The 15,405-nt window shown below is 43.1% G+C and overlaps 1 protein-coding gene across 5 annotated transcripts in view; it reads left to right on the forward strand.

Moving 5' to 3' along the window:
* LOC144933908 (PHD finger protein 21A-like) overlaps positions 1–15,405 on the forward strand; it is a 47,512-nt gene that overhangs the window by 23,588 nt on the left and 8,519 nt on the right. For 3 of the 5 annotated variants that reach the window (XM_078859204.1, XM_078859208.1, XM_078859207.1), the window contains 8 exons: positions 2,282–2,344; positions 4,703–4,957; positions 8,661–8,753; positions 8,990–9,397; positions 9,897–9,974; positions 10,911–10,962; positions 14,045–14,124; positions 14,919–14,979. In XM_078859204.1, coding sequence (XP_078715330.1) covers positions 2,282–2,344; positions 4,703–4,957; positions 8,661–8,753; positions 8,990–9,397; positions 9,897–9,974; positions 10,911–10,962; positions 14,045–14,124; positions 14,919–14,979 — 1,090 coding nt within the window. The remainder of the gene's footprint in view (positions 1–2,281; positions 2,345–4,702; positions 4,958–8,660; positions 8,754–8,989; positions 9,398–9,896; positions 9,975–10,910; positions 10,963–14,044; positions 14,125–14,918; positions 14,980–15,405) is intronic. The other 2 variants (XM_078859206.1, XM_078859205.1) reach the window with 2 other exon arrangements.

Consider the following 15,405-nt stretch of genomic DNA (forward strand, 5'->3'; position numbering starts at 1 on the left):
TCCTTGCATTCCTCGATTGTGTTGTTCTGGCAAGCTCTGAAAATATTAAAGGTTTCGATGGAGCTTTTGCCAAACAAATTGGAAATAACAATTACTTAATTGGCAATTTGTTTAGGCGTACACTTCTCCAATTTCCTATAAGGCTTGCATCTTTTCTTCATTTAATTTTGTAACCATTGTACTGTTGACTCATGGCAAAAAGGGGGTGGTAGGGAAGAAGAGAAAGGCTGGTGGGTGGGTGGGGATCGAGTTTGCATAATGGTTCAGTCCATGTTTTCGGGCTGAGTCACCATTCTCGCATTCAAATGAATGGACTAGCCCAGGCAGCTGGGAGCCAGCTCACGTGACCCCTGCCCGCCCAGCAGCATCCTGCTCATTGATCTGATCTCTGACTGATGACCTTTCCTTATAAATAACAAATGGAGGGAACCTTTAAATATAACAAAGATTGAATCATTAAACTGCAATATACTAAGAAATTTGCATAAAAATAAATCCCACACGTAGAAAGTCCTTCCGTGTGGTTAATTATGTATTTTATTGATTCCATTGATTTATCTGGGGCAGTAGCTCGTAACCAAGAGCATGCTATTTAAAAAAAGAAAACGTTGCGTTATTGGATGGTGCTGCGTGTTCTCGAAAAAAGTGCACCGCGCTCTTAGCCTTCCAAAAGGAAACTTTTGCAATCGCGTAGTTTCCGCAGAAACTAACACGGCTGAAAAACGAGAAAATGATACTTTGTGTTATGCGCAAGTTTGTCCGATTATTTTTTAGCTCCAATTTTAAAAAAACGGCTGTGTAAGTGAAAAAAATATAGTTGGCCATATTTTGAAAATGACATGTGCATGTTTTTTTTTTGAGGACCAAAAAGGAACATGATGACATAGAAATTGTGATATGGAAGAATGGGGGCAGGGGAGGAGGGCCTGTCCTTACAAATTAGGAAACTAATCACGTCTAAATCCCCTGCAACAATCGACCATCTGCCGAGGCCTTGTAACGTTCGCAAACGGCGTTTCTCAGTGTGCTCACTACAAAAAAAACTTCTCCTCTGTGTCTTCCCTTCCCTCTGTCGGTTATAGCCTGGAGCAGGAATCTCTTCGTCGTGAGTAGGAGATTGGTAATTTCCAGCAGAAACACGGTGATGCTCTGCCATCCCGCTGATAAATGTAGGATTCGTAAGCACGCCAGTGTCAGGTTTTATGCCAGTTTCTACACTGCAGCACAGAGATAATGCAGGACTTTGAGCCATTCTTAAGTTGTCATGGCAACTGTACATCTCATCCCGATACCTTCCAAATAAATTTTGTGTTTACTCTATTTTTACTTTTAAACTCTGGCAATATATTGTGCACTGCAAATGGTACGAAAGATGTGCTTTTAATAATAACCTCCCTCCTTCGCTTTAAATTGTAAACTCCGAAAATTATGTTGCTGCTGTGATGTGATTGCGACAGTTTATTGAAGCCTGAAGCTGCTCGACTGTCGGTTGTTTTTTTTCTCGTTCCTTCTGTAAATGTCAGGGCGGCTTATAACGTCTTTGGGTTAATGGTGGCCGCTCAATACATTTAAAGAACCATCGGCGAGTTTAGTTGGTTTCGAATGCAGATAACGAAGCAATCGGTTAATGTTTTTGGTCACTTCAAAAGCTTTTAACAGTAAGGGGGTTGGTTCTCACTAATGTCGCATTGCATCATTGTCCACTTCAACCTACATCATGAGAAACCGTTATCATTTAATTAAAAAAAACCCACCCAAAATATTTCCTCGTGGGGCGTAAAGTGCTTAATTAGCCCAAAGGTCATGCGTTCTGAACTCCAATCAAGTCCCATAAGTTCTTCTTGCTGTGAAGACCATATGCTTTGAGAATACATGGGAGTTTCGCGTCACGTTTAACATGGGGGAGGGTCCTTTTTTTTTAATCAGTCGTGCATTGTCGTGTCGCTCTCCCAGCCATCGCCTTGATGCCTCGTCTTGATTTGTATTATCCCGGACTGGCCCCCTTTTATCTCGCGTGCACTTCGTTTGCGCCTCTCTTTATGAAGTTGCACTTAGTAGCAGCCTGCTGAGCCGAGTTCGTTATCGACAAATTGGATTTCGGGCTGCCAATCCACTCCTCAGCAGCAGGTGCAGACTGGCAATATGTGTCCTCTGTTACTCAATTATTTGTACATTTACTGCTGAAATATTACACTGACTTATAGGTGTGTGTGACATTAACCCTTGCCTCCACTGTTTTTTTCATTCCCCTTTTTGTGTGTGTTTTTTTGTATTTGAGCAGAAAAAGGTTGTGGAGCAGCTGAGAAAAGACTTGCTTATCAAGCAGCAGTCTGCAAGTACCCAGGTGAGCTTCACAGTCTATGCTTCATATCCATTTGCAGCATTACACATTTAAAGGCTTAAAACGAATCATTGCATTTTAACTTATGTGAGTGTTTTTGTGCGCGTTTTTTTTTCTTCACATTTGCCTGCTTCATCTTTCCAATTTGCAAACAAAGCATGAAATGTTTTGTTGGCATTAACATCGATAGCTGCGTGCGGAACGTTGGTGTGAGCTTGTGATCGTGATGAGCAGTGATTCTGTGGAGATTTTTTTTTTTTAAACATGTTCCCGTTCTTCAGGCAAGCTGTTGCTCTCTCAAATTGGCTGTGAGAATAAAACACTTAGAAATAAAAAAAATATTATACCGGACTTGCATTTGTTGATGTAGCCAGCGCTTCATTAGTATGTACACTGCAGTCCTTGAAAATCCTGCGTCCTATATATTTTACTTTTATAATTTTCACATGAAAGGCTATTTCGGTGGAACAATGTCGGTGGTTGCTATGCGCAGGTATGGTGCTTAATTCAGGGCACATATTGAACCGTGCCTCAAGTGGAGAGCCAAGTCGAGAAGGCTTAAATAAGAAACCAATTATAAATTTTATACCATATGGCTATTGACACGATTTCGAAAATTATAAAATAAAATACAAATTTGAAGCCAAGGACATTTGAGTTAACTCGGTATGCAGTAAAATTAGCAACAGATATAAACAGTGCACGCCTTGCGAATGGCAATGTCAGCACATTCATCTGAAATGCTGCTGCACACGCCTTGTTTACACGGAGCCCAATGTCAAGCAGAAGGAAATTGTTGCGTTTCACGGTTCCGCTGAATGATGCGCCATCATGGGCGGTGCTCGAACCCACCTTGATCTCGGGACATGTGCACACTGCTTCAGAGCAACCCCCGACGCTCCTCAACAGAGCCCGATTTTTGTATGTTTTGCTGAATCGTGCCAGTGTGTTTTTTTGGTAGACGAGAAAAGCTGTGAAGTTACATAGGATAAGATGTGTGACAAAGGCCGGTTTGAATAGCCTAGAGAGGGGGAGAGGGGGCAATGGTTATTTGCATGCAGAGTGAATGTCATTAAAAGAACGTAGCAAAAAAATGCGAGGCTTTATTTTAAGTCTTTGTGTACCCGTGGCGGACCCATAAGCTAGTGTACGTACAAATGTATCAGGCACACTTTTAATTCTCTGAATGGCATTGCGGTACTGTAATCATTTCATTATAACGCACTCTAGAGATATTTGATATTTACGGCTTGTGCGTTTCTTTTGGAAGCTCGGTTCTTTTCATGCCAAGCTGGCAGTTAAGCATCCTGAAAGAAGTTTCATTTGCGTTGTTCCTGAGGGAAAGAATAACGGAAAGGAGTGCAAGCATTCAGAAGGCTGCTCTCTGGTGGCCGTAAACGTCTATGCAGAGCCCTTTTGATAATTATTTTTCCTCGCCTCATGCGAAACGGCCATTGCTGCCTTTTACTGATTGGCAGCAGGTCTTGCTGACATTTAGCTCATAGCACATTGTGCCTTTGTGCACGCATCCTTAATCGAGGGCTCTGCCGAGAGACGCACTGTTCCTGCTGCTCAAGACACTGCATTCAGGGCGTAGCGGGGTCCAGTTGGCTGTCCTCTCGCTCACTTGTACGTTGGTGTGCCGGACTGCAGAGTGCACAGCCGAGCACTCGGCTGCTTCTGGTGGGGGCGCTGCAACGGTGTTGGGGGGGGGGCGTGATACTAGGCAGGCGTGGGTGTTCCTATGCAGCCGCTCAAAGCCAAGTGCTAAACCCTGGCCGTGTGTGCATGTAGAGGAAATAGTAACTTGTCAGCTTCGTTGATCTTATCATAGTTCCAGTCACACACACGTAGACACACACAATTTACTGGAGAGAACTGTTGGGCAATAAGTAATTCTCTGAGTAAATAATTAATGTATTGAAGCTTATTGGGGCGGACTAGCATTTAATTTTGCACGACACTTTTTAATCTAAATTATGTTTCTCATAGAAATGTTGCTTCTTATCATGCGCCACGGTAGGTTGTACGGTTAATTCTCGACTCTGTGGATTAACTGTGCTTGAAAGATAAGTCTTTCAGCAAGCTCATTTAATTACAAGCTGCTCCTCACTTGCCGAGGGTCAGTGACTCGGTTTTCACGTGACTGCAAACGCCTCTACATTGCCACCTCTGTTCCATATAGGTAAATATATGGCTTTTCCACTCTAATACGTTTTGTATTTCATTTGTTTCTGTTTTTACGTGGGCCGCGTCTTTACCCCAAGAAATGAAGAGTTGGCACTAAGCATGATTACGTATTTGAAATTATTTTCGAGTGATCTTCTTTCAGCTAAGAAACCGCACTACCTGTCCTTGCAGAAAAGTGCTTCGACGCCGCCCGTGCTTGCCGCCAAACCGATATCGCTGGTCAAGTCGACCATTCAGGCCGCGCCGCTCGCCGTGGTGACGCAAAAAGCCGCCGTCGCCATGGTGACGTCGTTGAGTAACGGGCAGAAGCTGGCGCTGACGTCCTCCGACCTGCCGACGGCCAACCCCATCAACCTGCAGACGACGGCGAGCAAACTGCTGCAGGAGAATGTGGCGAGGATCCCTCCCAAGGCCTCGCAACCGCAGGCGAGTGACACCGACTTGGGAATCGGCATGTTTATTCGTACTGGAGGAATTCCGATGAGCTTGTGAAGCTCTTTTTCTCAGATGTCCAGTCGTGCTTGGCCCGGAGATGGACGTGGCTATGTAAACAAAAAAGGAAGATAAAAATCCTACAAATCTGTGGATTCTGTAACATTTTCCAACGTGAAACATTAATTGGTGATGGTGATATTGGTAATAGTAAAAGGGGGGCTACCATTTGAGAGCAGCACGGGATGATGATTTCACACCGACGCGTGATGTCGCGCATTGTGACGTCATCGGGAGCGGTGGCGAGCACATGCTCTGTGACATCTTTGCCTTGGTCGGCAACGTTTATTTTGTAAGCGCTGGATTTGATCGTCAAGTTTTGGGCTTATAGGGCAAGTGCCAAATAGAAACATAACTTTATGCTCAGGTTTTGTGTATATTGGATCATCTTAAGAGCTATTGTGACCTCCGCCTAAATACAGTCGAACAAAACTTTAATGACCGAACACACAAAAAAAACTACATTACATTTATATTCATTTTCTTTGGGTCTTTCGGTAAAGCCACGTAGATAGAAAAAAAGAATAGAAATATCACGACGTTTCGATCGCAACGCAAGCAATCGTCATCGGGTGAAAAAATAGCGAGAGAGCTGCTGAGGCAGGATGTTATCAAGGTTTGAGATGGGTGTAGCCCAAGGGTCATAAGCGAAGTGGGCGGGGCTAGTGATGAAATTTGCATGTCAATGTAAGATCGTAGAGCTACCGCCACATCAAGGAAAACGAGCAACGGTGGCTGTGTTAGTGAAACATTTAACCTGTTAATGTAAAGATATTTGACCTGTTAATTTAACACCAGAGAGTCGAAAATAACTACTCAACATCACAGCCAGTGATGACTTAACCTGGTTAATAACGTCCTTCCAATGATTGCTCAGTTTGTACCCATCATCTCGGTTGAAATTGTGTCCGTGTTTATTTTTCTGGATGGATTCATGAACGAATTTTTGCTGATATCCAGTGGGTTTGCAGAGTACTTTCGTCTTGGAAAAATAAATTTCTTGTGTGCCCACAGCGTTAAAACAATGATCAGCCACGGCTGAGGTATTGGTCCTACCGTGTTTCAGATCTGCCTTATGTTCACGAACACGGTCCGAGACATGTCGCTTAATTTCCCCAATGTAACTACTGCCGCAGACACAGCTTAGTTTGTAGACGCCGGGGTATTGCATACATTACATTTGTCTCCGCACTTAATTTGACTAAATCCTTTCCTCTTCTTGGTTCTTTCGGTAAAGTCACATAGAATGGAAATAATAAAAATAAAACATAATAAAATAATTCTCACGACGTTTCGGCCACAACGCAAGCAGCCGTCTTCAGGTGGAGAACAGGTCTGTCGAGAAGACAGAGTCTGAGGATGGCTGCTTGCGTTGTGGCCGAAACGTCGTGAGAATTATTTTATTATGTTTTATTTTTATTATTTTATTATTTCCATTCTACGTGACTTTACCGAAAGAACCAAGAAGATGAATCCCTGCAGTCACGAAAGCTTTAAATCGAAATTTAAATCCTTTCCATGAAAATGTTTGATAGACAGTGATGAACTTTACACCCTGTATTCGGGTGGGTGGGAAAGTCTTCTCTCCCCTACTGTGTGGGACCAGTGGTCGCATCAAATAATGGGCTCTTTGATATCCACTTTCGTGAGCCATTGTATAACAAGATGGGTTGCACTGCTCTGCGACAGATCTGAATGGAATCTTCGCCTCGTAACATGACACTGATCGCACAATATGCATAAAATGAGGTGAAAGATAATAAATATATATTTCAAATACATGGGGACGCACCTGGTGACACGCCTGTGGAAGGGCACATCCCTGTTTTGCGGCTTCACTGTATAACAAGATGCTTGGAGTATGTTTAAAATGTGCCTCATGTTTTGCTGCTTGGGGAATCTTTTTTTACAGTACGGGTTATTTTATTATTTTTACATAAAACTGTATTGGGATAAAATAGGCAGTGGTATTTCGGAGAACAAAACTGGCACACAAAAGGTCATACCTTACAAACAGCGGTAATGAATGTCTTAGCAAATAAAAACGAGGGTGGGTGGGAGTGAAAATGAGCATATAAATTTGCTCACTATTACACATGCTGTTGAGTTTATGCGTGTGTGCGTTTACCGGTATAGCGGTTAGCACTTTGGGCTACGAACAAAGCGACCTGAGTTCGATTCCCGCTAACGGCCAACACCAGTGATAATAATTAACTGAACTGGTCCTGAGCCTCCCCTAGGTTGACTCGGCCTCAACTGAGTACCTGGTGTGGTGTGTAAATATCTCCACTGGGGAGACAAAGACGGCCTGGAGTGGTGTTTGTGCTCTTGTGTGCTGTCCCGAACAGCACTTGCTCTAACAATCTGTTCAAGGCCATATGGGGGGGGGTCTTTGTTTACCAGTTAAACCTTCTAGCAGTCCTGGATAAATCAACTTGAAATTCTGAGGATTATGCATTTGTAAGGACACACTAAGATACGCTTAAATATTAAGGTAAGCTAAGGTTTATAGCCAATGATTATCTAGTCTCCTGCTTACCTCGTTACTAAAACAGTATTTTTGGCTACAGTGACTTTTTTTGTGGGGTGGAAGGCTAGTTGAATTTTAATGGCTTATCTTCCTGTGTAATGTACGGATTTCATGGTTGCAAACTCGCGAGTTCAAATTCCAGTCAGAGTTTACGGGCAATAATCCCTTTGGGAGTCAGTAAAAAATGAGTGCAACCTAGTTAGCGCTGCTTACTCTGAAGTGTTTGCACTTTGGAAGGCCTGGTCATCTCTGCCACAGGAATGTGGCTTTGCCACAACTGATACAGGGCCCACCATTGGTGGTGTACACCACTCAAAGCTCGAGGGAGCATGGGCTCCCACTTTGACTCGTTACTCTGGACGTGTGTAAGAATGGAGTGAGCACATTTCAAATCATCATCGTAACTCTAGGCAGTATAAACCAGTGGGCAATCGGGAAATGCAGGAGGGAACAACGGCAAACCAAAGTAATTTTTCCCTGCTAGTTTTGTGCCAATCTCACGGTTTCTGTCACAACGAGAAATAACATTTGTGTGGCACATGAATTTTAAGAGGCTCTCTGGACATAGGCTACTGCTTAGAGTGTAAGGCAGAGCTGCAAAGGCCCCAAAGCCATATCCAGAAACTCTGAAGCTGTAATTGGTTTCGCGTCGGCTAAACGCTGAATTATTTTTGGCGTAGTGCAAGCAAGAAGTAGGAACTCCCACACCTTCTCTAACAGTTTTCTTTTTTCCCCATTTATCGTAAAGAACTTTCAGTTACTAAAACTTCAACCTAAATAATGAAGTTTAATTTTTAAAAAATGTTTCGATGATTTACAATATTTTAATGTGATTTTCATGGTAAGACTCAACTTATTCTGTGAAAGTTGTCCCACAATTATAGAAGTTGTAAATTGATTCTGGGTAGCCTTAAACAATCTTGAGGTCTCGTTATAAAATTAGTTTGAAGCAATGGATCTTCAAGTAGACAATGAAAATTATGTTTTATGTCATATCTTTGAAGTAGTTAAAATTAACTGACTGATATTAATTCATGGTCTAGAATGAAATCCATATTGGCGTTGGTGGTATGCCTTGATCTTTTCACTGTTGTGTGTCTTTTACAGCAGGCTCTATCTGTGGCGTCCTCTCCTATCAAGGTGCCCCAGCTGTCCTCGGTCCACAGACTGACTGGACGTAATCCAGCCACCTTAACACAGGTAGACACCACGTGGCCACATTCTCCACTGCAGCCTAATTTAGAACACATACTAGGTTATGCAGTAATAACAGTGCAATTTATTTACGCGGGAAAACTTCGCTCGTGCTCACGACTACTGCATAAGACTCGTCGCTCTGCTCACGGAGTTGGGGTTTTTTTTTCTCCCCCACGAATAATAAAAAACAACAACAATGAGAACAGCGCTCCTGAACGACTGTTCCTTCCTGCACACAGGTGCGCCCGAAGCCGAACTCGGCGGCCGTGTCGCCGGTGCAGGGCGGCGGCGGCGGCCCCCAGGCATCGCTGGTTCCGCTGCACAAGGCGCACGCGTTGCTGGCGGTGCGGGGTGCGGGCGGGGTGCAGCACGTGCGCATCGTCAACGGGCAGCAGTACAAGCCGCGCTCGCCACCTCCCACGCAGCACGCGTCGCTCGCCGCCTCCACCGCGCTCGCTGCCGCACCCTCCGCCTCCGTCACCGCCGCCCCCCCGTCGTCGGCGGCTCTGCCCCCGTCGTCCTCTGCGGCCGTGTCCTCGGCGTCGGCCGCCGCGGCGGCGTCGGCAGCGTCGTCCTCGTCTCCCGTGGGCGGCGTAACCGTGGTGGCTTCGGGCACGCAGCCCAGCAAGGATGGCACCGCCAGACAGGTGGGCTCGGAGGAACAAATGGTGGCGAGCGTGCAAGGGTCGTACGCGGGAAGAGGAGGTGCGACGATTAACCGGACGCAAATCGATTCCTGTGTGGACGCGGACGCCGTTTGCACCGTGGCCCTTTTTGGTGGAATTGGCGTAGAATTAGGCCATTGGGAGAGACGTCAGGTGTTTTTTTTAGCAGGCGGGCCTTGTCAGTGCCTAGCAAATGGGCGGGGTTGTGTTTTCTGTTGTTGAATGTTGTCGTAACATTTTAATAAACCCTTACCTTTTTAGAGCTAAAGTTTAATGACAGCATGAATGTTACGTTGATCCACGATGCAGTTGGCATTTAGAGCTTGCGAAAAGTTTTTTATTTATTTAACTGTTGTTTTGATACCGGAGATAATTTCTGCGCATCGAGAGAGAGTTTTTTTATTGTTTTCATTTTGTTCATGGTATAATTATTTCTCACAACTGGCATATTAACCGTTTATCGCGTGGTCCTGTCGTGCAGACTTCACAAACTGTGTACCGAGCAAACCTGTCAACACGGATACTTTCGCCCAGGCCCCAGGTGGAGGCAAACCCACAGGTGAGTGAGCTTGAGTCGTATAAAAGCACACGGGGCTCACACATCAAAGTAGATGCGAAACTTGTGTTTGGACTCGGAGGAATTAATGTTTGGTCAGCGTGTATGCCCCAGATTAACGGATATCATGATTAATGGGATTAAAATGTATTCTTATACTTCATGCATTGATTTCTGCATGTATTGAATCGATTATTTCCGATTTATGAAGGTTGTATGTGATTGGGCTGTGGAAGCCCCTCCCTGCAGCCAGTGTGAAGTATGATTGGCCCACAGTGCCAAAAAAATGTCATCCCAAATCATGACAATTCAGTGATCCTTAGAGAAGATTATATGTCATGCCCCAGTTGGTTAATCATTCATAGAAATATGTAAACGTCATTTACGATTACGGAATTTTTAAAATATTAATTTGCATGTGTAAATATTTTTGTGTGCATATGAAGCCTTAACACTTATAAATAGACATCAGGATATGAGCGAGGGCTGGCATTTTATTTTTTATGTGCGTGCATGTTTAATTCAAACTGTACTTTTCATTTAAAAATGAAATATTAAAATAGCCTGAGCCAACACTGTACTTCTTTTATTATGAATTGGGAATTAATTCACCTATTATTCTGTGAAACCTTCGTTACATTGTGTTCTACAAAATGACTAATCATTGTGAAATAGGTCCAAAAGCAGCCTTCTCAGTGCCTGTTTTTTTTAATCTTATAAATAATCTACCAACCAAATGTGCATAAATGCATAATTTGTGTCGCCTTGTTATTAAAACATCACAGATCCGGTTTTAATACAAACAACTGCACAATTAACGAAAGCAGGCTTTCATACCAGCTCTACTCGCATATGCTGCTACCAGCTATAAGTGGTTATAAGTGCTCATTATTCCCGCTTGTTTGGACCCCACGCGGACGTATCCATTTGCCTTTACAGAAGGTTGCATTCCTTGGATCCTTGGGCCTTGTGACTCATGAGCACATGGAAGGTATGTAATTTCTCGCCGATAGTTCTTGCTGGTTCCCCACGTGTCTGGGGTTGTTCCTTAACCCTGTTGAAGGTCGTGAGTGGCCTATAAAAACTGCTGTGAAATTATGTTTGCCGATATTCAACAAAAAAACCCGTGGTATGCCGCCGGGAGGTTATTAGGGTCATTCTGTTGAGTGAAACGGCAATTGCCACATGTCAATAAGGTATTAGCTATTTCCTTCAATGTTGTTAGTAATTTTCACGTGGGAAAAATAGTGCTCATGTCGTCCATTTTATATGTTTAGATTTTCGACGAAGTAAATTGTAAAGGTTTTTTTTAAGGAATTAAAAGCATACACGAGTCCATTTCAGGAAAAGTATCCAACATCTCTCTGAACACAGAAGTTTCTTCTGCTATCTTGCTATTTATTTATTTTTTACCAAATAGCTCCATCCAGCGTTTGGAATACACACAAAATGGATCAAGCTGCGTTTTGTTGCTACCATCTAGTATTGCTCAAATTTTCAGGTGATGTTTATTGTGTGCTTGTCGGCTGTGAGTAGATGTGTTGCCATAGTTTGCTGGCTCTGAGAATGAGCTCCTCTCCTTTTAGAGCATCAGCCTATCAGAGCTACAGAGTGAATATCGATTGAACTTCATACATCTGCCATGGCATTTACTACCGAGCTCCCAACTGTGGCCCTCATGGGGGCGGTCTGCCTGAGACTCGAGTCAGCCTGATGATGACCGCTTGTGTTGCGATCGAAACGTCGTGGGTTTTTATTTTATTATTTTCAAATTTTTTATTTTACTATTTTAATTGTGGGTTTTTAGCTTTTATTATTTTCAATTGATTATTTTTATTATTAAAACAAATTATTTTATTTATTTTTCATTCAGATTTTTTGTTTTCTATTTACGCAACTTTACCGAAAGAACCAAGAATATGAATTCCTGCAGTCATGAAAGTTTTAAGTCAATTTAGCCAAGGGGTTGTTGGATGGCCTCGTGATCAGTGCTATCACCACTGAGCCAGTCTGCTTTGGGACAATCGTTTGATTCCTACCACAGACATGACATGATATTGCCAAAATACACTGTCTGCTGTAGAGTGGTTTTTAAAGACCTCGTATCTTTCAGACCTTTGTGTGATCATTATAGCTAACTAGCCTTTTACCCGTGCAAGGACGGGTGTATTTCATTAAATCTGAAACTAGCAAGCGAAAAGCAGACCGCTACGTGATATTCATTGCATCAATTCGTGTGCAATTTGTGAGGCCGCGGTGACACAGACATTTCATTTAAAGGTTATAATCCCTTGTTCATCACATCGTCCTTTTTACTTCTATGTCTCAATAGCGTTACGGAGATCGCGTGACGTGAGGGTTCTGCCTTTGTAGTGAGGGTTGTAAGTTGACGCTAAGGAGGGGGGAGGAGGCGCCTCGCTCCCCCATGTGGAGTGACGTCACCCGCTGATTAATATTAATGGTGGGGGGGGGTGTCCATTTGGAAAACATCACCTCTTCATGGTTATTAATGTGTGGGGCTGTTCGATGTGGAGTGACGTCACCTGTGTAGGCGCAGCTTTCATGTACCAAAAAATAAGCTACGTCTTAACCTGTGGGAGCAATAAGTCTGACTCGTGTTTGAGGTGTCTTAAATCAAAACTGTTTTTCTATTTTTTTGTTGAACAAAAACGAGCGATTTCAAAAGTTATTTCTTCGCCTGTATACGTACTGTATCACGTTGTCACATGGTCGGAGACTGTGTCCACTCTCTCCCGCCTGACTCTTCTCCTGCCTTCCCGTTTATACTATTGGAATATTTCAAGTCGAGTATGCCCAGTCTGTCAACAAATGTATAACAGATGTACATCTAATGTATACACAAAAATAATACATTAACTTTCTGTCTTATGGCTCTTACAACCTGCTCATGATTATTAATGAGGGGGGGGGGTGCTACATGTGGAGGACGTCACCTGTTCATGAGTATTAATGAGGGGGGCTGGCCGATGTGAAGTGACGTCATGCGTGGGACCCACAGACATACTTGGCTCATTATAGTAGTAAATGTTCAACATAAATAATTTAATTATAGGTGTGTAATAAAGTGCAGGAAAATCCATGATGATACTATACTTACTTGCTTCCACATCTCTCATTCCTTCACCAACCCGCATTGACCAGTGTGGTGAAGTATGACCTGCTCAATATGCGGGGGGGGGGGGCGGGGGGGGGGCGGGGGGCTTCATCTAGCAGTGGATTGAGAAGCATTTTATAAAACATGTGTAATATAGCGTCTTTGGACAGTTGCACATATTTATATATTTGTGTATATCTCGCCTCAGTAATATATGACTCTTGGCTTCAAATTGAATTCAAAAGGAAATGGAAAGAAAATATATTTTGGCAATGCAGTGTAGGGAGAATATTGTGCTGGTGCTGGTAGTTGGAAGGCATGTGAATCGGACCACGCATTAATTCCTGTACAGTATGTGTGTGTGTTGTATCGTGCGCACTTGTGGAGTGGAGGAATTGATGGACACCAGCGCAAAAGCGGGCTTCTCTGTAATGCCGTGCAATAATAAAATGGGGATAAACCTCGGGTCTTTAAAAACGGAGAGTGGGGTGTCGCGGACTGCGTGTCGTTGGCAAATTATTTATCTGCGAAACACGGGAACAGATGTAATTAAAACTTGCACCAGAAGGGAGCAGCCAATGTAAATAGGTCCCCAGCCCCCTTCACTCCAAAGCCACATCTCACCTCCACGACATTACATTTGTGTAAACATGGAGCAACTGTCACGGGTATGGATGGAGAAAAAAAAAGAATATTCTGTCATGTTATTCACTGCACATGTAGCAGGTAACGATAAAAGCCTGGTTATGGATTTTTTTTTCACTCACAGTTTAAATTAGGTGCTTATACGAGACACCAGGGAACGGCGAGTTGCAGGAATTAATTTGAATTTACACTTTAGCCATCGGCGCGTTTTTTTTTACAGCGGCAATTTTTTTCGTTCCGGTTTTTATGTTTTTTTTTGGTTTTTCCTCACATAAGTGGTAAAAATGTAACGCGCGGTGTGTGTTTTGTGCAGAGATCCAGAGCAGACGCCAGGAGAGGAAACGGCGCACGACGGCGAACCCCGTTTACAGCGGGGCGATGTACGAGCCAGAGGTACGACGGCCGCTTTCACAGGGGGAGAAACAGCTCCCGAGAGGGGTGGGAGGAGGGGGGTGGAATTGTCTTGTTTCCTTTTTATTTTCCTTTTGTTATTTGTGTGTGTGCGTGCACGAGTTTGCGAGCGAGCATCGTAGTATGCGGTGCTGGTTAGCGGTGCTGAATTATGATCCCATATACCTCCCGTGGTTTTAAGTCCTCGCTGTGCAGAGATCGGTGTCACTTGTTACCTGAAAGTCACCTGTCCCCCCCTCCCTTCAGCAAAACTGCACAACTCTGGATGTTGCCGTTGCCCCACCACTCACATTATGTGCTGTGCTGGCTTGTAATATGTGATTGCTAACAGCACTCACTGCAGTGATGTGGAGGCTTCTTCAAAGCAGAGAGTCCTGTTTTGTTTTGTCTGTAAAAATAATGTTGTGAACCATGGAACCTTTCAGCTTATTATATTCCTATCTTATGAACACGTGTATATGCAAGAAGCAACATGTTTTACTGTGCGGTACATTGCCATTGGTATACACAGTTTGAAGAGTGCACAAATTATGTGCGTCCTTTTAGAGTTGCACGTTTGAATATTTAGTGCGCGATTGAGCGTGTATATGTATTTATGTCACATTGATTTTATTAATAAATTAAGATGTATACATACTGTTACTTAAATGTTTAATGTGCATCGATGCATATTAAATTAATGAAAATGTTCACATGCTATTTTGATAGCATTAAAGAGGTATTTATTTTGAGAGGTGGTTCATGTCTGCGCCTTTTGCATTTGGTCCTAATTACAGAGAAAACGCAGTGCGGTGACCTACCTGAATAATCCTGTGCAAACCGGCACGAGAAAAAGAGGTATTCCTTGATCACATTTGTATAAATGTCTTACATTCCAACCTACATTACTTAATTAACGTTATTAAAACTGTGATTAAAAAGTGTTGTTGTTATTACCAAGCTTCTTTCACTTTGACACAGCCTTTAATATGTGCGTTTTAGTTTTCAAATGTTTACTGTAATCAGAGAATGTAAATATGACAAATGTTAAGATGTAAATGTATACTTTTATAAATGTATATTTTTGCTTAAACACGTAATTTATGTTATTCACTTGTTTTTGCTTCTGTAAATGCGGCTGGTTAATTCGTGTGGAAGGCCAGTAGACCGATAACAACCCATTTTATATTGATGTGTAGAGTTACACAAGTTAAGTTATTTTATTACCCAGAATGCTACACTGCTGCACTTGGCGACTTCTACACTAAGTGGTATCGCTGCTCG

The sequence above is a fragment of the Lampetra fluviatilis genome, chromosome 8 (assembly GCF_964198595.1).
Source record: "Lampetra fluviatilis chromosome 8, kcLamFluv1.1, whole genome shotgun sequence".
In the NCBI taxonomy this organism is placed as follows: domain Eukaryota; kingdom Metazoa; phylum Chordata; class Hyperoartia; order Petromyzontiformes; family Petromyzontidae; genus Lampetra; species Lampetra fluviatilis.